The sequence below is a fragment of the Acipenser ruthenus genome, chromosome 2 (genome assembly GCF_902713425.1).
Source record: "Acipenser ruthenus chromosome 2, fAciRut3.2 maternal haplotype, whole genome shotgun sequence".
In the NCBI taxonomy this organism is placed as follows: domain Eukaryota; kingdom Metazoa; phylum Chordata; class Actinopteri; order Acipenseriformes; family Acipenseridae; genus Acipenser; species Acipenser ruthenus.
In genome coordinates, this window is record NC_081190.1 from 31,562,666 (window position 1) to 31,585,398 (window position 22,733).

At 36.9% G+C, this 22,733-nt stretch overlaps 2 protein-coding genes across 10 annotated transcripts in view; one reads left to right on the forward strand and one right to left on the reverse strand.

Moving 5' to 3' along the window:
- Positions 1 to 427: 427 nt before the first annotated feature.
- LOC117409343 (E3 ubiquitin-protein ligase RNF170-like) lies at positions 428 to 13,690 on the reverse strand. 6 transcript variants are annotated; one of them, XM_058994069.1, is made up of 8 exons: positions 13,544 to 13,666; positions 12,623 to 12,702; positions 8,392 to 8,552; positions 7,943 to 8,018; positions 5,327 to 5,435; positions 3,101 to 3,174; positions 2,566 to 2,682; positions 428 to 1,267 (listed from the first exon to the last, which is right to left on the reverse strand). In XM_058994069.1, exons 3-8 carry the CDS (start codon positions 8,526 to 8,528, stop codon positions 998 to 1,000), a joined length of 783 nt encoding a protein of 260 aa, XP_058850052.1. In that variant the 5' UTR covers positions 8,529 to 8,552; positions 12,623 to 12,702; positions 13,544 to 13,666; the 3' UTR covers positions 428 to 997. The 6 variants fall into 6 exon arrangements, with proteins under 6 accessions (XP_058850052.1, XP_058850032.1, XP_058850049.1 ...); XM_058994049.1 differs by lacking the exon at positions 12,623 to 12,702 and having other exon boundaries at positions 13,544 to 13,690; XM_058994066.1 differs by lacking the exon at positions 12,623 to 12,702 and having other exon boundaries at positions 8,392 to 8,563; positions 13,490 to 13,666.
- An 88-nt stretch (positions 13,691 to 13,778) lies between these two features.
- The window catches only part of LOC117409342 (protein Hook homolog 3), a 65,642-nt gene continuing 56,687 nt past the window's right edge, over positions 13,779 to 22,733 (forward strand). The window contains exon 1 of one of the 4 annotated variants that reach the window (XM_058994029.1): positions 13,779 to 14,284. In XM_058994029.1, the coding sequence (XP_058850012.1) occupies positions 14,225 to 14,284 (60 nt within the window). In that variant the 5' untranslated portion in view covers positions 13,779 to 14,224. The remainder of the gene's footprint in view (positions 14,285 to 22,733) is intronic. The other 3 variants (XM_058994031.1, XM_058994037.1, XM_058994043.1) reach the window with 3 other exon arrangements.

Below are 22,733 nucleotides of genomic sequence, written 5' to 3' on the forward strand. Positions count from 1 at the left end.
TGGTAGTGGAAATAAGCAGGAGATTGATACAGTAATTTCTGGAAAGTAAGCAAGCTAGCCCATTAAGCAACATTCCCATTAATTGTAAATGACACAATCTGTGCAAGGCCTTCTGCATTGAATGTGGCAGGGCTTGTTGAGTGATGCAGTAACTTCCTCTCATATCAGCAAACATTAAAAGTACATCTAGGCCGACAGAGGGAAAGAGGGGTTTGAGTCCGCACATGAAAATTAACAAAATAAACTGGATCCTTAGGAGTTGTCATGCAACTTGATATTTTTCCACATTAGCAAGATTACGGCATTTTTAAATTGTGAGATGCTTTTAAAATTGAAAAAAGAAATAAAATAAATAAATAATAATAATAAAAAATATTACCAGCAGCTGCCTAAAAAATATATTTAGAAAGTCAGAAACAAATCTTGATTTTCCTTTTTAAAAATTAGATTTATTTTTCTGACATTGTTCTGAAATTTGCTGTCTCTGTACAGAACTAATGTTCCGACAGTTGAAAATAATAGGGGTGCTGTAGCTTTTCCAGTAAAAAGAAAATAAGCGTACCTGATGTCACACATACAGGCTGACTATTTTTGCTTGGTTTATCTTTATCCCTGATGATCTGAGGAATTATCAACAAACAGCTTAACTGAGAACATGCTGTTTAGTGCTGAACAGTAAAACATTATAGGATGTGGAAACCCCCAAGCAACAATGTCACAAAAGGGTTACCCTGCCTCACTACAAGATGATTATTTGCCACCAAAAGCGTAAGCAATGAAAAATAACATGAGCTGATCCTGAGGCGAAAGATAAAACTGTGTGGGGCTGTAAACTTACAGCAATCTATTAAGAAGTACTCAAGTGATGAGATTCAACTGTTTCTTGACCCTGGTGGTGTTTTAATATATTGCGTAAGATACAGAAGCAATGGGCAAGTTTGACATCCTTGACATGCCTTGGAGATTTTCAACATCTCCAGTGACCCTGGTTGATACTTCACATGACCAGCCTTTGCGTCACCACTTCCCTGTACATGATGGAGATGTAGATGAAAAACAAGACGATCACAAAAAGGTCATCCATGAAACCCAGGATTCCAAAGAGAGCTTCAGGAATTAAATCCAGGGGTGAGACAAGGTACATTAAAGCACCGACCAGGCAGAGAAGGATTCGAATTTGAAACATACAAAACAATGCCCCCCTTGAAAACATCTCCCTGAAGGCATGGCGCAGCAATGTTGGGACATCTCGGAGGTGATCCATCAGCTAAAAAGAAAGGAAAATGAAAAATGATACATCAGGTATGAGGAATCGTCGTCAAGGGTTTGTCAAAATTCCGTTACATCTTATCATGTACACAGAGGTTATCTTGTGCATAGGCTCCATTTGAAAAAATATTTAATTGATCCATAAAAATTGAAGCCCTTTAGCCTGTAATAAAAGGCAGGACACTGCTGTATTTGATGATTTTCAGGGAGCTCTGTGGTGAAAGAGTGGGTTGTTGGTGAAGCCTTACAAAAGATTCAACTGGAAAAAGCTGAACAGACTTTTAAAATACTTCTGTAAGCACCCTATGACAACTTGTTTTGTTTAAAGTGTTTATTTTTATTTATTTAATACATATTCCAACTCCATGTTTGTTTTTTTCAAAAATTCTGAATTAACATGGCTCAACCGTGTCACATTTTTTGTGGAAAACTAGCTGTAATGGATGATTTCTGATAAGTAGTCTTTATTTATGTTTTGATAAATATGTGTAATTTGTTTGAATGGAAAGGGGAAAGTGGAGGCGAGCCAGTAGAAGGTACTGTAGGCTTTTTTTTTTTTTTTTTTTTTTTTTTTTTACTTTAGTTTGGCAGTTTAGGATTAAGTTAATTGGTATAGAAAGATAACAGTTTAGAATAAAATATATGAATTACAAAAACAATTATTTATTTCCCTTTTATTTATTCGGCATTTACAATAAATAACTTTTTGGGTGTATGGATATATTTCAGAAAGTTTTGTGAAACTGTTTTTTACATTCTTAAACCTCAAAACATGTGTGTTATTATTAGATGAGAAAGCTACAATCAGATCAGTTCCTATGTGTGTTTCTAGCTCTGCTACACAGCTTTTCTATAGAGCAAACTGGCTGATTTATACTGACTTGCATTAATTTGGGATATTTGTTGACAAAGATATCTTTGGATCAAAGGTAGTTTATTTCTCTGGTATATTCTTGTATTGGTTAAAAATCTGTTTTAAATAAAAAATACAATAAAATAGTAAGACACAAGATGCTCCTTTGAAGCACAGCCCTATAGAGATTAAGCACGGCTTTTTAGTAAATAATTGAAAATACTAATGATTCCCTAAATCAAATCAAATCAAATTTCAGGAGACAGAACCATATACAATATGTTACAATGGTAAAGGATTCTAGTTAAAAAAAAAACAAAAAAAACTGCAAGATATAATTCCGACCCAATCAGTAAGTCTATGCCTAGGAAATAAATAACACACCACAACTTCAACTACCATAAAAAAATAACATCAAGCTTTTTATCGTCATCTTTACTCACAGGTCTGGCCTGTCCGGAATATCTCCGGTTGTAGTCGTTGACATCCTGAAGTATCTGGCCTGCCTCCTGCTGCTGGGGCTGGTCTTGCTCTTGAAACAATGGAAACAGCAAAGTCACCTGCATTAAAAATAACAATACATTACAAACAAGTTTTTGGTTGTTGTATTCTATAGCAATTTTAAGAAAGAAAATGTTGATGTGGTATCTTTTAATAGAACAATAGACATGCTTCCTGTGGACCATCTATTCACATTCTATATAATACATAAGTACACCTTAAGATGTTACAGCACAAGTGTGTCAAAAGAAATAATGTTAGTATAATTTCAACTTGTTTCAAGGGCTTTCCAATAAAAAAAAATGAATTCCATTAATGCTATAGATCGAGCAACACCTCTTCATTGGCTTGATCTGGAGTGACCCAATACAACTAAAATATTGTCAAATAAAACAGACATAATTCACTCTATCTGCAAGTATAGTGCTTCAGGTATAAAGCACTGCTTCTAAATATCAAAATAATAGCAAATCTTACCATTTGTCTACAGATTGGGCAATTAACAGCTCCAAGCCATGACCCATGTCTCCAGTATGCAATAATGCAGGATCCTAATGAATTTAAAGCAAACGTTAAAAAATATGAAAATTGTTATTCTGACCCAGTAATTTCAGTATTTGTATCAGACACACCAACTGCTCAAGGTTTATTTGTGTTACAATTAGATACGTCAGCAATTTTTTTTACAAAAATCCAAAAATGCTAATTCAAAAGTATTCATACCCCGACAAGGAAAATGAAAATAATAGCTAGTTGAGGCACCTGTAGCAATAATACCTCTTTTAAATGATTATGATATTTGTCAATGAGCTTTTGGCATGATTACTGTGTTTTTTCTTTCTCCCAATTATTTTTCTTATTTTCATCCCCAATTTGGTAAGCCCAATTATTGTTTTTTTCAACCCGGCTCACCGCTGCCACCCCCACGCTGACTCGGGAAGGACGAAGACGGACACACGCGTCCTCCGATACATGTGCCGTCAGCTGTCCGCTTCTTTTCACTCTGCAGGCCTGCCATGCAGTCACCTCAGGACCACGCAGCTCTGGGCAATTAACAGGCAGGCCCTTAGGCTCTCGGACAGTCTACAGGGGTCGCTGGTGGGCGACCTAAGCCCCCCCCGGGCGGCACACGGCCAATTGTGCGCCGCCCCCGGTAACTCGCGTCCACACTCGGCAGTGGAATAGCCTGGACTCAAACCAGCGACCTCTAGGCTATAGGGCACTCTGGAAATTTTTGACCATTCTTCAACACAAAATTGTTCCAGTTCATTCAAATTCCAAGGACTTCTTTTGTGCACAGCCTTCTTCAACTCATACCAAAGATTCTCAATCGGATTTAGATCAGGACTTTGACTAGGCCATTCCAGAACCTTGATTTTATTGATCTTTAATCCTTCTAAAGTAGATTTTGATGTGTGCTTTGGGTCGTTGTTGTGTTGGAATGTCTAGTTGCACTTTAAACCAAGTTTTGTAGCAGAGGGTTTCAGATGATTGGCCAATATCTTTTGGTATGCTAAAGAATCCATTTTACCATATATTGGAACTAAATTTCCTGTGCCAATAGAGGAAAAACAGCCCCATAGAAGGATATTACAACCTCCATGCTTGACAGTAGGTATGGTGTTCTCTTCTTTGTATGCCTCACTAGACTTTCTCTAAACGTAATGACTATCAGCGTGACCAAAGCCGCATTGTTTGTACAGGTTTTGTAACAGCGGTTCGCAAACTACACTGCAGACCGAACAATTCATTTGATCACTATCGTTATTAAACTCCAGCCATGGGTAAATCTTCAGTATTGGTATTTTTTGCAGGTAATTGATCTCTCAGTTTCACAGTTACAGCTGTACATCTGTAAGTGAGTGTAAGCAAGATGGCTACCGATATTTAGTTTAAATTCTGTGAGGCAGCGCAGTGATTTTGAATATGTGACAAGGCTCCAGCTGTCCGTATCCATCCAATATACGGACAGCTGGAACCTTGTTCGACAAATCACATTGCTTGTTTCACATTCCATTACGAGCCGTGGATATATTATAGATAGATAGATAGATAGATAGATAGATAGATAGATAGATCAACTTAAACTCAGAATTATAATATATTGCTTAATATATTTCATGTAATGTATTATTAAACCTAGTGCAATACATTGACACAATATAAATATGACAATACTGCACTGTTTCCAAAATATGAAATACCTTAAAATGGATAAATTGACATTTACAATAATAATAAATAAAAAAGTAAAATGCACGAGTCACATATCAGGAAGGGCATGGAACTAAATCTGAATCTTATTAGTATAATAATAATTATTGCTTATTATTACTATGGGCAGGTGAGACCTCTTCTGGACAACATATGGAACAACACTATAGGCTGACTGAAATGATGGATAACTAGCCATTAATCACAAGCTACAGTACTTTAGAGAAAAAGTGTCAGTAGCATAGAACAAACTGACAAACTAACACAAGTTTGTCCGAACCTGGTCTTCTGGAGTCATCAACACAGATCATCTGACATGTGTTGATCAATTTCATTTAACATGTGATCTAAGCAGCATACGAACTTGAGCTTGTACTGGTAAAAGGCTGGTGAAAATAAAATAAAACCACGGCTCATGGAGCCTTTACATTACAGCTTTAAATCTTTCTCACACACAAGACTTTTGACAATTTGAGCAAACATACTGACCACAGAATAGGTGACCACAGTTGGTTTCAACAGGCAGCGAGGCTTGTTGTAAACAGACTGGACAGGACATGTCTGCGTAGAACTGCTGTCGGTGTTGTGCAGGTGCATCCTGAAAGAACAGCAGATAAAATAGGCTGAAACATTTTCAAAATCTTACATCTGTAACAAGACAATAAGAGGAAGGCAAATCCAGGAAAAAGAGGTAGGGTCATATTTTCTTTAAAAAAAAAAAAAAACAAGACTGGTTTACCATTACTTTTGCCTATGAATAAAACTCTAACTTTTGCTAGATACTGCATTGACTTTTACAATGTATTCTTGTTATCGAAATCTGCAGTATGTGTGCATTATTCATCAACTGCAAATCTAAATGTATTTCAGAACAAAACAGTATTATTATTTAGTCATTTAGCAGACGCTTTTATCCAAAGTGACTTACAGAAACTAGGGGGTGAACTATGCATCACAACTGCTGCTGCAGAGTCACTCACAGTAGGACCCTGGTAGTATGTCTCATCCAAAGGACAGAGCACAAGGAAGTTAAGTGACTTGCTCAGGGTCACAAACAGTGAGTCAGTGGCTGGGATTGAACCTGGAACTTCCTGGTAACATGTCCCATTCTTTAACCACTGGACCACCAAGCCTCCTTCAAGTACACTTGAACCTGAACCGGAACTTGAGCTTGAACCCGAACAAAAAAGTAGATGAACAGTATGTGTCCTGTATGAGTGAGCATTTGTAATAGTAAAATATGACAGGGTGAAGATTCTGACATTAATATTTATCAGGGTTCTCCCCAGGCCCTGGCAGGCCGCCCGGTGAAGTGGCTGTCGCCGCCTGGCTGAAAAAACCTGATCTGCCCGTCTTGCAGATGCTACTGTGCCTTTAACAATAAGGATTGATTGCGATTCTAGCAGACTAGATCACTTGCACGTTGCTGGGTGAAAAAAAATAACATTGGAACCACATGACAGCTGTGCTACGTCTTGACAAAACATTTAACCAATCAGAGAGCTGAGCGGGTGTGTTTTCTGCGTTAAGCACTTCGAGAGGTTAAAACGTTAAAAAAGATTGCTAAAAAAAATAACCAGTTATTTTCAAAGCACAAAGTGTGACAATGAATGCAAGGTTTTCAAAATAAGCCGACGATCGGTGCAATCAATCGCCTAATACAATATTAAGATTATTTTCGGGTATTATCATTCAGTCCTTTTTTTTCATATTATTGTACTATGATACATAGTACATATTAGCTATACATATGCACCAAAAATAAATAAATAATAATAAAAAAAGCTTATTCCTTTTGTTGTGATATCGCAAAAATATGTACCCAGGTGCATGTAAAGAGGCTGTACGCCTTTAAGAAGAAAGGCGTGATGGGGTATCAGCTGAACACTTGTCAGCTGACATACAAATGCTTAAGTACAGAGGTGCTGGGTTATTACACTCCGGTTTCATGAAACAGTTATGATGGTGACCAAACGGGTGTGAGTACTGTTGTGTAAAAAAAATTGTTAAAATGAACAGTTGCTTTCAGAAAATGTAGAACAGCGAAAAACAAAAACAGACCTGCATTAACAAAATGCCTTGAAAACTTAATATAAAGAAAACAATTTAAATGAATAAGCTCAGTAATTAATTTAAAAAAGAAGAGACAAGCTTACTGTTTTTTTTGTGAACTCCAATAAACCTACGTTGTCTTTCCTCAGTCAAATCGTAGAGTGCCTAAATAAGCACGGTAATTTACCATAATAAAAAACAATAATGAAAAAGAAAACGTAGCAAATAAAGCGCAACCAGATACAGTCAACGAAAGACAACACATTATTAAAATTATTTGTCGTATTATATATTTAAGGTAAGGGAAGTTTATTTTTCCGTTAAAAGTGCTACCGGCTATAATGTTCTGCCACCCGGCTGTACAGAATTCCTGGGGAGAACCCTGCAATTGTTTTTGTTTTGGCTAGGCAAAGAAGGGGTTAAAAAAACAGACCTGGATCAGACAGCAGTGCTGCTCAGGGAGAAACTTATGGGGAGAGGACAGCAGTGTGGGGCAGCTGAAAAACTTTACAACAAAGAGCTTAAGTTTTTGTTTAAAGAGCCTTCTCAGACAACATTTGTTTGTTGGTTTTTAATATTTGATTAGTTTGTGGTGACCTTATTTTATATATTAAAATGTCTGTTCCACAGTGGGAAGCAGAACCAATATAGCAGCATGTTTGGTTTCTGAGAAGAGTACTTTGTTGAGAAAGTATTTATTTTCATGATAATGCTTTAGAAAACTCTGAAATTGTCAGTATTTGATTGGCTGCATTCAAAAATAATAATGAAAAAAAAGTTACATTTTACATCTTTAATGTTTAAAATGCATTTGTAAATTAGATATTAAAGATGTTTAGTGCATGTTTTAGAGCAATAAAACAATTATAATGTGTTTATTTTCTGCACTGATTTTAAAGGCACAAAGTATATCTCAGACATTTTAGATTTAAGCATTTTGTTCAGCTTTGACAGGCATTTCCTTTGCACCTACTCACTTATCAGTGCCCTGTCTGTATTTGTGTGGACTTGCCCAATAAATTAGTGGAGACTGATTATATTACTGAACTCCACCTGTTGGGACTGTAAATGTTGTCGAACAGCAGTCACTCGTGCCTGGTTTTCAGGGTGGATGTTCTCCTGTTCATTCCTGGAAAAGTTTGCAAATGAAAAAGGAACAAGATCAATATCTGCTGATATGGGGGGGGGGGGAGCTGTTAGCTGTTAATGTCTACAGTTAATATAACTTAACATCCTCTGGATGACACCAACCACTTACTTTAAGGGGTAATTTCAGAATAATACACATATAGGTCGTTGATGCAATCCATGGTGATTTTTTAAAACAACAAAAAAAGTGTTATTCTCCTCAGTACATACTATTTTATCAGTAAATTAATGTAAAGAGCCTTGTTTTTTCATGAGCCGCTCAACTAAGATGCACCATTATGAATAAACTGCGACCCATTATAACTTTTACATTACAGCATATTTGGATAATACACTAAAGCCATCATCCTCACCTGCAAAGAAGAATTATAAGTCCACCCAGAAATGCACCACAGAGAACCACTGTAGCAAGAACCGGGTTACTTATCCCTTCTATCAATGAAATGCCACCTTGTCCGGATTCCAGAATATCCCACTGGTTCTCATCCATTCCAGACTATCATAACCTATACGTCTAAAAAAGAACTGGCAAGAGATTAGCCTGTAAAAGGAATTCCTACAAAAAAAAAACCCCTTAAAAATAAAATAAAATACAAGCTTATTCTTACCATGGATATAAGACTGGTATGGCTGTTATCACTATAAACATGTCAATACAAATCCATACTTTAAATTAGATTACGTTAATAGACTGAACCCATATTGCTTTACACCTTAAATGTTAGCAGAAACATGTTATTTGAACTCCATATTCAATATAGTTTGATACTTGGCGAAGCAAGTGGAAAAGCTCACTTGTAAATAAAACACATTTTATGTCTCAGGTTTGCCTTTCAACCCAAATGTATGGTTACGTGTTTCTAGCAGATGATTGTCTGTGTGTGACAGTTAGGGTTTCAATCTTGTTCTCAATTCAGTAGTCGTTTCGAATGCCGGGTGGATACTATGGAGGATAATTTGTGCCAAAATTAAAAAATAAATAAATAAATAAATAAATTCGAAATAAATAAATAAATAAAAAACGAAATAAATACATACAAATATAAATAAATAAATAAATATAAAACTAAATAAATATATAAATCAGTAGAAACTGAAATATATTTAATGATTTATCTATTTCTTTCTTTATTCCGTTTATTTATTTACTTATATATTTATTTATTTATTCCGTTTTTTATTTCGCTTTTTATTTCGTTTTTTATATCTGTATTTATTTCACTTTTTATTTCGTTTTTTATTTCTTTATTTATTTCATCTTTTCATTTTTGCACAATCTTTTCGAGCTACCGTCAATCATGCTCGATGGGCGGGACAATAAGTGAATCGGTAATCTACTAAGTTTGCCTGGTAGTAGTGCGGAGCAGTGATGGATTCCTTTTAGTGTCTCGATTCATTTGATTCAGTTCAGTTTGGTGAATTGATTCATTTCGTTCATTTGATTCACTGATTCAATGACACAAAACCAATCAATGTAGACCGCATTAAGATTGTTTACCTAGGTTTATTTGAACCAGAAAGAACGAGTCGTTCACGAACTGCACATCACAAAAGCTAGGGAAAATCTATATTTGGTTGACTGGGTTCACCCCCAGATCATCACCGATCCTCCACCACATTTCACAGTGGGTGCGAGACACTGTGGCTTGTAGGCCTCTCCAGGTCTCCGTCTAACCATTAGACGACCAGGTGTTGGGCAAAGCTGAAAATTGGACTCATCTGGGGGTGCTTCAGCAAGGCTGGAATCGGGCAGATTTGTCTTTGTGAAGGACGCATGAATCAAGCCAAGTACAAGGTTGTCCTGGAAGAAAACTTGCTTCCTTCTGCTCTGACAATGTTCCCCAACTCTGAGGATTGGTTTTTCCAGCAGGACAATGCTCCATGCCACACAGCCAGGTCAATCAAGGTGTGGATGGAGGACCACCAGATCAAGACCCTGTCATGGCCAGCCCAATCTCCAGACCTGAACCCCATTGAAAACCTCTGGAATGTGATCAAGAGGAAGATGGATGGTCACAAGCCATCAAACAAAGCCAAGCTGCTTGAATCTTTGCGCCAGGAGTGGCATAAAGTCACCCAACATCAATGTGAAAGACTGGTGGAGAGCATGCCAAGACGCATGAAAGCTGTGCTTGAAAATCAGGGTTATTCCACCAAATATTGATTTCTGAACTCTTCCTAAGTTAAAACATTAGTATTGTGTGGTTTAAAAATGAATATGAACTTATTTTCTTTGCATTATTCGAGGTCTGACAACACTGCATCTTTTTTGTTATTTTGACCAGTTGTCATTTTCTGCAAATAAATGCTCTAAATGATAATATTTTTATTTGGAATTTGGGAGAAATGTTGTCAGTAGTTTATAGAATAAAACAAAAATGTTCATTTTACCCAAACACATACCTATACATAGTAAAACCAGAGAAACTGATAATTTTGCAGTGGTCTCTTAATTTTTTCCAGAGCTGTACATTTGGAGTCACCCATTGTTTTTTACAACAACAAAAAGAGAGGCTCGAACGAGTGGTATTTGTGGAACAAATCCGTGGTATTTATTCAGCACACAGCAAAACGCTGTTTGCCCAATTCCTCTTCTATCCAGTAAACCTTTAGAGATTAGTCATGTGATCAATCGCCTGTTGAAGCACACCCATAACCGCAACCTGTAGGCTACATTTTATATAAACAAAGTTTAAATGTGTATATATTTAGTATTTACCACAGTAAAATAACATTTAGAAAATGTAAAATATAATAGACGTTTAAGAACGTCATCCGTTAGAATGTGCAATATCATCCTAAAAGGTCGTTGTATCGTAGCTGATACTACGTGTCACCTTGTGGACTAAGGTGAATCGCTGTCATTATTAAATTATAAAATATTTAACCGTAGTTGTAAATCATCATGTAATCTTTGTAATCACAATATGTAATCACAAGTTGTATAATTAAGCCTTGGGTACAATAACGTTACAATACCAGTAGATGTTTGTATTTATTTATTTTGGAAATTAGGTGTATATCTCTAGTATTATTATTATTATTATTATTATTATTATTATTTAGTAATTTGGCTGACTTTACTCAAGATGACTTAGAAGTATTAATCATAATTTGTGCAAAATAGTTAACTATAGATATGATTAATTTTGTATGTGTATAAAAAATAACAAACACACATAGACTACAACTAGTAGTGATTAATTTTATTATTTATTTGTTTGGCAGACTTACACAAGGTTACGTACATAGTAAACTAAGAAGAACTGTAAGAAATTATGGTGCACAAACTTGTAATCTGAGTTTCTGACAGCGTGAAGCAGCTCTCTAGAAAGTACACACCGTCTGGATCATAGATATATAGCTATGGTCTGGAGGATGTAACTGACACATACGGTCTTCAGTTTCATAACACTCAACGAGTTGAGAGACAACCCGGTTTCCTTGTTACAACGAACAAATCAGCCAGACTCGAGAGGTAAAGAATCACTTCATGAGTTTTGATAGGCTGGTAACTCGACTCCTGTGAGCCACGCAGCTTGTTCACAGGGTGAATCAAAAGAACCAATTCAATGGGGACTCTGATCCGATTCCCATCGTTCACCTTAGTGAGTCGTTCAAAAAGAACGATTCGCTCGCAAACTACACATCACTAGTGCGGAGAGGACTCCCTTCGTAAAAATATATTGGGACGTCCAGATTTTCCCGTCCCAGTTTGGCCTACCGCTGCGGACTCTTCTGCTTTACTGTCGTCACTGGTACTGCGCAGAATTTGAAGGCGAATTATCTGCAAGTTAGTTCTGGCACCTTCATCAATATTTTCATCAGTACATGCCAATATCTGCCCTATTCTTTCCAACAGCCAATCTACTCGACACAAAATAAAGTCGCCATTTACCGACCCACATTCAACTTGAATTAAAAGCTCCCTAATCTTTTCTAGGATAAGACTCCTATAAGTCACATTGCACACATTTGTAACGTATGACGTTGTAGCCCTGACTGCACACATCTCCGCACTACTACCAGGCAAAGTTAGTAGATCACTGATTGACTTATTGTCCCGCCCATCGAGCATGATTGACGGTAGCTCGAAAAGATTGTGCAAAAATTAAGACGAAATAAATAAAAAAATAAAAAGCGAAATAAATAAATAAATAAACAAATAAATAAATACAGATATAAAAAACGAAATAAAAAGCAAAATAAAAAACTGAAGAAATAAATATATAAGTAAATAAATAAAAAACGAAATAAATACGTTAATAAATAACGAAATAAATAAATAAACAGATAAATTATTAAATATATTTCAGTTTCTACTTATTTATGTATTTATTTCGTTTTACATTTATTTATTTATTTATTTATTTATATTTGTATGTATTTATTTCGTTTTTTATTTATTTATTTATTTATTTATTTATTTAATTAATTATTTATTTATTTCGAATTTTATTTATTTATTTATTTATTTTTTAATTTTGGCACAAATTATCCGCCATAGGATACTGACACAGAAACACAAAGAAGCCTACTGCTGGGATTGACCTACGTGTTCTCAAAAATAAGTGCATCATCTACCTGGCACTGGCAATGTTTTCCCAAATTGACAGCATGAACAGTCAGTGGATTTACTGCATATTGTCACAGGCTAAGATAAACTGGAAATTAAATTAAGAAAAAATATATATTATTTAAATCGTAATACACTTGTTTAGAACCCAGTGTTACCGTTCAAACTACCCGTCCATGTCAACTTAACTAGCACGCTCGAGCCACTGTAGCTCAGAGAACAAAAAACGAGTTTGTATACTGATATTATTCTATATGTTCAGCGTGGTCTTTAACTATTTTAAAATACTTTGAAATCCGTATGGGGTATTACATTTTTCTTTTAAGACGCGTATATTGTAAAGAATATACGGTTCAGCAGTTCACAAGTACAGTACTGTCTCGTTTAGCCTCCACCCGTTTGACCAACTCTAATAATAAATGACATTTCAACTGTTTTTTTTTTCGGCAACAGATGTGGTGTAACACTAATGCTGTATCAATTGTACATCGATTTCTAATCAAAACGTACTTATTATATTATTATTATTATTATTTATTTCTTAGCAGACGCCCTTATCCAGGGCGATTTACAATTGTTACAAGATATCACATTATTTTTACATACAATTACATTATTTTGTACACATTATTTTTACATACAATTACCCATTTGTACAGTTGGGTTTTACTGGAGCAATCTAGGTAAAGTACCTTGCTCAAGGGTACAGCAGCAGCGTCTTCCACCTGGGATTGAACCCACGACCCTCTGGTCAAGAGTATTATAATATTGTCCTCTAAAATGCTGTGTTATACAGTATCCCACAAACAAAGGTATTAACTTTAATAAAGTAACAATTTAAAATGCATTTGTCGATAACAGCATGGAATACAAACCTCATTGTTATTTTCCGAAATATTGGTGTTATAAAATAAACGTTTTTACGTTACCTGCCCTGCTTTCTCCATTGGACACCGATCGACTTCCGTGTTGACACGGTGGCTGCGTTCACGAGAGGCAGACTTTGCTAAATCTGCGCAGATTCTGAAAATTCATTGGCTACTTGCTTCGATTCTGTGCAGATTCTGCGCAGAATGACGAAAGTCTGCGTGTCGTGAACGCACCCGATGTCTTTCATTGGAATTCATGACGTAAATTCCACCATACTGAAACAGTCCGCCTCCAATTTTGCCGTCTTAATACTGCATGTACGAAAATACTCTTTTTGACGTTTATATCCAGTTGTGGAGTAATATTTAATTGAAAACAAAGCAGCTGTTATCGAAAAAGGGGGAACAAAATTAGCTGTTGTTTCTCACGCCCATGTCAGACAGGCTTGAGGCGCCCGACGCGTGTTGGGTGGCAGCTGTAGGACCCCGCCTGGTTGGAGACGGAGAGAAAGAGAGAAAGGCAGAAACCGGTACAGCGCCTGTCTGTTACCGTTTATTTTTTTTATTATCATCACCACCATCAGTATCCCGGTGGTTTACAACAAAGGGAACGGTTGGGAGTGACCGAGAACGCCTGTGTGGATATTCATCTGTTCATTTCTAGTGCTGTGTTGAAACCGAAGGTTTTTGTGTTTTGTTTTTATTAACTTACATTTATTTTGGGGACTATCGCGGCGATTCATGATGAATACCCTAGATTCAGTGGATCGGGTCGAGTTGTGCGATAGTCTGATGACATGGGTGAGTTTCCTTTCTGCTATCATCACATCTGATCTACTTATACAATGTAATTTAAAAGAAGTTTCCCAATCGGCTCGTTGCTGATCTGTATAGCTGGATGACCATGTCTTTTCCTGACAGCTGATGTCATAAGAGCCTCTAAAGGGTGCTGTCCTAATATATAACAACTATTATGCTAACCACACTGTACTTTAAACCGGCAGATTTTGATTAGCAGACTGTCCCAGGTCATTACTGACACTGTTCAGATGAACTCCCCCCGACTGAAGATTGAAGTTATAGACCAGTTCAGTTAATTGAGTCTGTAGACTACAATCATACTAGGAAAGCCACGTAGAACTGCCTGCGTGTTTGTGCTGCAGTGATCCGTCGCAGCCTTTTATTTTAATCACTCAGTTTTAAGGGCACCACTATCCAAAAAAAGTTGCAAAGCGAAATGGATAGGGTTACTGTTGTACTGCGATCTGAGCGGCCCAGGATGTCTGATTCGGTTGATGTTGCAAGCTTGACAGCCGGTTGATTTAAGTGTACTCCACCCTTGTTAGAGATGGTACATTGCTAGACATAACATGTATTTGTTGTTTCAAGTCAAAAATTGTATTTTCTTTCTTTTAATAATAATAGTGTAATTTACATCTGGGCCACCGGGATATGATTTTAAATGCTTCTACTTTATACAATATCACCTCAAATGCTGCTTTATGTGTGTCTTTTATTAAAGTAATAACTAGAAATGTATCACTGAATATCATTTCACCAAGTCCGTTGCTTTGTAAAGACAGACGGTTCTCCCATACTGTTGTCATACATGTATACATTATTTTGGTGTATACTTTGGCATTTCAATTGTTTTTTTAAAGGGGATACCAGTAGTTAACAGTTTATATGTATGCTGTGAAGTTCATGGTACCTGGACTTGTAGGGTGTGAACCTGCTCTTCACTTGGTATTCCTGGAAACATTCCCATATTCCCCACAGAGTACATTTTAGTGCAGCAGTGTGTGTTATTCAATCAGCTGGTCATTGGTAGTGAGATGCCACCTGATTTGATACTGTATCACATGGCATATTGTTCTTGTGCTATTTCAGATTGATGGAGCTTCTGTTTTGTTCAGACTTGCTCTCAAAATGTATATATAATTTACTCTGTGTGATTGGTTGTAGATCATACACAGGTGTGATGATGTCACTGCAGACAGTGGAGCATTTGCTAATCTATGGTGTTGCATTGCCTTTTCTTTGGCTGACAAGTAAACTGTGCAGCAACAAATTCAGTCCAGTGAGCTTCAACTTTTTCCTAAATGAAATACCTGATGTGTGTAGTTCTCTAACAATATGTGTAACTTGAAGTATGAAATGGTGCTTTTATGGTGTCATGTATGATGGCATCAGCTGCTTTGGTATCCTTCTGTAGCAGAATGTTTAGAGAGAAAAGACTGTGGTACGGTTAATCTACAGTAAAACTTGAAACTTCCACACGAGCACCAGTTAAACTGTGAAGTGAAGGAACACATTACTGTCCTGTTTACTGCTAGAAATGACTTATTAGTGTGGGAACGTTTACAAAGAGCAGTGATTCTTTAACTACATGACATTAGGCTAATGAAGAAAAATGTTCTAATGCATTAATGTTGTCCCCATTTAGAAAGATTGATCATATTTGATTCCAATGCATCCTTCCAGGCGATGACCTCTGTATCTGTTTAGAAGGAATCACAGATGTTTATTTTTGTTTTTTTGTGTGCGTCCACAATGTGATGTTAGCTGCCAAGAAAGGGAGTCATTGGTTGTCACTTAACTGCTTTTATTTATTTAAAATATCTGACATACAGTAACTACAGCTTCTCAATCACGATGATATACTGTCAGCAACAGTGTTACTGTTATGTACTGTAGACAACTAAATAGGACACTTAAGGACATAACTTACTGTACAAGGTTCAAAACAAAAACAATGTAGTCTAAAAAGAGTTTTCAAGTTCAGTGGATTGAGGAGAATTCCAAGACTTGTGTTAAAAGGCTAAATGACATGATATTAAAAATTAAAATTACCTAATACAATTGACAAGTTAAACTGCTGTAGGTCAAGGTCACAACTCATTTCAGTTTTAACCCACCACTGATTTTATCCTGTTACCTTCTGTAACTATTGCATCCCTTTGCATTTGAACCCTTATGAACTGCTGTTACCAGATCGCATGGAAAATAGCTGTCGGAAACTTTCTTTGTGGACTGTTGTTTTATGAGCATCCCATGTTCTAAATTATAAGAGTCGGTCACAATTTCAAAATGTCATCATTTTGTGTTGCTGCTTGACATATAGCACTAAGCTGTTAATAACAGAGGGAACACATCTGTGCTTTTGATATACAGGTAAGCAGGGACAACCCACATTTTTGCTTCTGTTAAACAGGTTTTAAAGTACTGTCCATATTATAAAGTTTGAAACTTTCAAGCATACAGTAAGTGGTATTAAACAAGCCAAGCATGATGGTGAAAATGGCACACGCTGTTAAAGTTGTAAAATGAAACTAAGAACTTGCTAATTTTTTTATTACTTGTTTTTTTTTTTTACTGTCAGCTAATACAGTACCGTCATCATAGTACTCGTACATTCCTGATTTCTTTTTTACTGGGACTGTGTGTGTGTATATATATATACAGTGCCTTGCGAAAGTATTCGGCCCCCTTGAACTTTGCGACCTTTTGCCACATTTCAGGCTTCAAACATAAAGATATGAAACTGTAATTTTTTGTGAAGAATCAACAACAAGTGGGACACAATCATGAAGTGGAACGAAATTTATTGGATATTTCAAACTTTTTTAACAAATAAAAAACTGAAAAATTGGGCGTGCAAAATTATTCAGCCCCCTTAAGTTAATACTTTGTAGCGCCACCTTTTGCTGCGATTACAGCTGTAAGTCGCTTGGGGTATGTCTCTATCAGTTTTGCACATCGAGAGACTGAAATTTTTGCCCATTCCTCCTTGCAAAACAGCTCGAGCTCAGTGAGGTTGGAAGGAGAGCATTTGTGAACAGCAGTTTTCAGTTCTTTCCACAGATTCTCGATTGGATTCAGGTCTGGACTTTGACTTGGCCATTCTAACACCTGGATATGTTTATTTGTGAACCATTCCATTGTAGATTTTGCTTTATGTTTTGGATCATTGTCTTGTTGGAAGACAAATCTCCGTCCCAGTCTCAGGTCTTTTGCAGACTCCATCAGGTTTTCTTCCAGAATGGTCCTGTATTTGGCTCCATCCATCTTCCCATCAATTTTAACCATCTTCCCTGTCCCTGCTGAAGAAAAGCAGGCCCAAACCATGATGCTGCCACCACCATGTTTGGCAGTGGGGATGGTGTGTTCAGGGTGATGAGCTGTGTTGCTTTTACGCCAAACATAACGTTTTGCATTGTTGCCAAAAAGTTCGATTTTGGTTTCATCTGACCAGAGCACCTTCTTCCACATGTTTGGTGTGTCTCCCAGGTGGCTTGTGGCAAACTGTAAACGACACTTTTTATGGATATCTTTAAGAAATGGCTTTCTTCTTGCCACTCTTCCATAAAGGCCAGATTTGTGCAGTATACGACTGATTGTTGTCCTATGGACAGAGTCTCCCACCTCAGCTGTAGATCTCTGCAGTTCATCCAGAGTGATCATGGGCCTCTTGGCTGCATCTCTGATCAGTCTTCTCCTTGTATGAGCTGAAAGTTTAGAGGGACGGCCAGGTCTTGGTAGATTTGCAGTGGTCTGATACTCCTTCCATTTCAATATTATCGCTTGCACAGTGCTCCTTGGGATTTTTAAAGCTTGGGAAATCTTTTTGTATCCAAATCCGGCTTTAAACTTCTCCACAACAGTATCTCGGACCTGCCTGGTGTGTTCCTTGTTCTTCATGATGCTCTCTGCGCTTTAAACAGACCTCTGAGACTATCACAGTTCAGGTGCATTTATACGGAGACTTGATTACACACAGGTGGATTCTATTTATCATCATTAGTCATTTAGGTCAACATTGGATCATTCAGAGATCCTCACTGAACTTCTGGAGAGAGTTTGCTGCACTGAAAGTAAAGGGGCTGAATAATTTTGCACGCCCAATTTTTCAGTTTTTTATTTGTTAAAAAAGTTTGAAATATCCAATAAATTTCGTTCCACTTCATGATTGTGTCCCACTTGTTGTTGATTCTTCACAAAAAATTACAGTTTCATATCTTTATGTTTGAAGCCTGAAATGTGGCAAAAGGTCGCAAAGTTCAAGGGGGCCGAATACTTTCGCAAGGCACTGTATATATATATATATATATATATATATATATATATATATATATATATTACATACATACATACACACACACACATACAGTCCATATATGGCCATTATTGAAAAATGGGTCCTCCAATTCATTCCCAAATATGTGTACACGTGTCAATAGAGGAGCATGGCTGGATCACTTCCCATGCATGTGTCAGTAGAGGGATCACTCCCCATGCATGTGTCAGTAGAGGAGCGTGGCTGGATCACTTCCCATGCATGTGTCAGTAGAGGAGCATGGCTGGATCACTCCCCATGCATGTGTCAGTAGAGGAGCGTGGCTGGATCACTTCCCATGCATGTGTCAGTAGAGGAGCGTGGCTGGATCACTTCCCATGCATGTGTCAGTAGAGGAGCGTGGCTGGATCACTCCCCATGCATGTGTCAGTAGAGGAGCGTGGCTGGATCACTCCCCATGCATGTGTTAGTAGAGGAACGTGGCTGGATCACTCCCCATGCATGTGTCAGTAGAGGAGCGTGGCTGGATCACTCCCCATGCATGTGTCAGTAGAGGAGCGTGGCTGGATCACTCCCCATGCATGTGTCAGTAGAGGAGCGTGGCTGGATCACTCCCCATGCATGTGTCAATAGAGGAGAGTGGCTGGATCAACCCTCATGCTTATACAAAGCCTATTGGGATTGGTGGTGAAAACAGACATCCTAAATACAGACATGTTAACCTCTTTCCACTCAACTGTAAACCCTCCTGGGCCTAATTTAAAGAAACACGACACTACCATGATGTATTGTATTTAAATTGATATGCAGTATTCATTATTAGTTTACTGTAACAAACAAATAATTGGCTGTTGCAATTGTTAGTTATGACAAATAAAGCATTTTATTTGGGATCATTTTACCAAAGTAGACACTAAAACAGTAAAATTCACACTTTGCAATAAAAGACTGAGCTACATGAACAGCACAGGCTTTATGCATACTGTACAGTGGCACGGTGATGAAACGTATAACAAGGAATCTGTTTAATCGTTCAGTAAATTCTGCGTATACAGTCATTAAAATATATACTGAAATGCCCATCCCTACTTTAAATGTTAGACAGTAAACAATAATCAAAAATACAAACAAAATAGTATTTTACTTTACTACCGTTTTACCGAAAATGTATCTTGCATTAATTATTTTTTTACATTTTGTCAAGTTGAATCATTTAATCGTACTATAGTAACCACTGTAATTGAATATTGTATGTGAAATTAAAAATGTGAAATAAATACAAAATCTGAATATCTGCATTGCTATTCTTTTTCATTGAAAGTGTTTATATAGCATGATAGAGTAGTTTAAATAATAAACATCCACAAAATGTTTAGCCTAAATCTATGTAACGTAAATTTACAGCCCGAGTTTTTCTAGTGTCTATACTTTGTAGAAGGTGCTACACAATTATAATGTAATCTCTGTGGTATTGGACATTCACATTTGGGTTTATTATATCATATTTAACAATCTGAAAAGAGACTTCAGGATACTAAAGGAATTGTATCAGAGCTGAGGCTCTATGATCAGTAGATCCTGGGTGTGACCCTGGGTAATGCCATTTGACCTCCTTAGGACTGATCCTGTATACTGGTTTACTTTGAACCAGTAAAACGTCCTGCTAGTCTGCATCCTGTTAACTGTTGGGGAAATACTGTAAAACAAGGAGGATGTGCTCCAGAGTCAGTAGAAGGTTCTGTTGCTTGACCTGGGGGTAATCCAACCCTAGGGAAAAATGTGGCCTGGCTGTGCATGTGTGCAAATCCATGACAGATCAAGTCTAAGGTTTCCAAATACAGAAATGTTATCCCAGTATATCATATTATTTGGATATACTTCTGCAAGTAGGTTTTAATCAGAATGCCTTGAAGAAAATAAAAACCCTGCTTTTTAACTGGCTCAGGCGTTTCAGATTGTTGACAATCAATGAGGTGGTCTGTTTGGTGCACGACTCATGTGTTTTTCTGCTGCCACTCAAATCAATAAAAAGAGGCCTACACTCCCTGAAGTTTTATAACCTACAGTAGAGAAATACAGTTGAGCTCTCACTTGCACCGTTAAGGCCTCTACACACCAGACACGATGCGATTTTCCATCGGGCGACAAGATACTTTTGCAGCGACATGACCACACACACCCGAAGTGACACAGATGCGATGTGACAGGTTTGGAAACTGTCAGATCTGCAAAACTATTAAAATTGCTATTGACAAAACTATGATCAAGACTGGTATTCGTCAACATGATTTGGAAATTATGAGTGTCTTCTCTAATGGTATTTCAACATATTATGGCAGTAAATCATACATACCAGGCTTCGAAATGCACTTATTATCTTTCATCTCTGTATCTTTATCATTGCGATGATCCTTGTCATAAAGCTCTGAGTATTTTTCAATGGGAAGTATTATTTTTTCCCCTGTCATTTTGGATTCTGCTTCACCCTGGTGGACACCGTTCATTGAAGCTCTTCTCTGATTGTTCAGTTCCCTAGTTGTCCCTGCATCGCCTGCCATGTCGCCTGTGGTGTGAAAGATACTTATCAAAATGCTGGCTCCATTAATTTTATCGCATTGCATATGGTGTAGAGTTATTCATTTCATTGAAAAGTCCTTGTTTGAATGTTTTCAGCAGTGATGGGATCTGACACTAATATTTACTGTAAATACATTGAGTATATTGCACCCAATACAGTATGTTTTAAGTGGGACATAATATGTTGGTGAAAAAAGAATGGCCTTTTTATTACAAACTTGAATCATAACACATTCCTGTTTGTGTTCAGAATGCACCCCAGTGACATACTCGGTATTTCTAACATACTTTTCATGGGTGATATCCTGGGTTGTGGAGAAATGTGCACTAGAGTAAAACATAGGCCTAACTGCTGGAAGAATGTGTTTTTCTAGTGTAGTAACGCACCAGGTCAAAGTTAAGTATTTTTGGTTGTTCTTTATTCCTTCCTTTGGTTTTATTGTAAATGTAAACTGCTGATCAAGTAGAAATGTTGTTTTCATTCAGGTAAAATCCTGTATTTTGTAGTTTTGTGATTTGTAATTGTGTTGGTAATGCACACTGTATCTGTACAAAATAGAAGAAAATATCAGCCCACTTTTTGGTTACCCAATCTACTGTATAGTATATTTACCAAAATGCTTCATTCAGTCATTTACTTGCTGTCTGGCTGAAACCTCCAGTGCAACATGTGTACTGTAGTTTAGTTTATGCATTTAAACAGTAGTAGTAATTGCAGATATTCTGGTTTAGTAATAAAGATGCATTGACTATTGCTTATGTCATTGTGTTAGGGTATTGTGGGTTGTAAAGAGGATATCGGCACTGTTTTTGTATTTGTACTGTATTTATTTGTTTATTGGAAAATGTGAAATATGCCTCTCGTTTTGAGTGTGGGCTTTTTTGTTTCATTAACAATTTTTTTTTAACTAATTTAGAGAATTGCATTATTTATTTATTTTATTTTATTTATTTTAAACCTTAGTTAGCATTAGTAATGTAATTTTACCAAAAACAAATGACGTATAGAATACGCACACACACAGTCAAATTGGGTACTGTAGCACATGCGAGTGTGTGCTGGGAGGGAATCAACGTAACTTTTCAGGACCAAGCATTTTTCAGTTGGATGCTGCCACAGGACCAAGCCTTTTTCAGTGGGATGCTGCCCCAGGACCAAGCCTTTTTCCGTGGGATGCTGCCCCAGGACCAGGTGTTTTTTGGCTGTATCAGACTCTTTCTATAAAAATTCACTAAAAATATTTTCTTTACAGCAGCATCTTGGAAATGATGTACTTTTTTTCAGAACACTCTGGGGAACATTATAAAGTACTTCATAAACCATACTCTGCTTATAGATACATGTATAAAAATGTGTTATTCTATGACCTGAGGGACCTTACAATACTTCCTGAAAGTTTTGTTGAACGATTCAGATTTTTGGGCAAATTAGTAGACATTGTTTCACCTGAGTGATTATAACTACAGTATAATATCTTTTGGTTGTCAAGACTATGTATAGTAAAGGTGCTGTTCTTCAATAGCTCCCAAGTGTTGATAAGCTTCCTCCAGAGAATCAAAACAAAACAAAACAAAACAAAAAAACGCCATATTTGA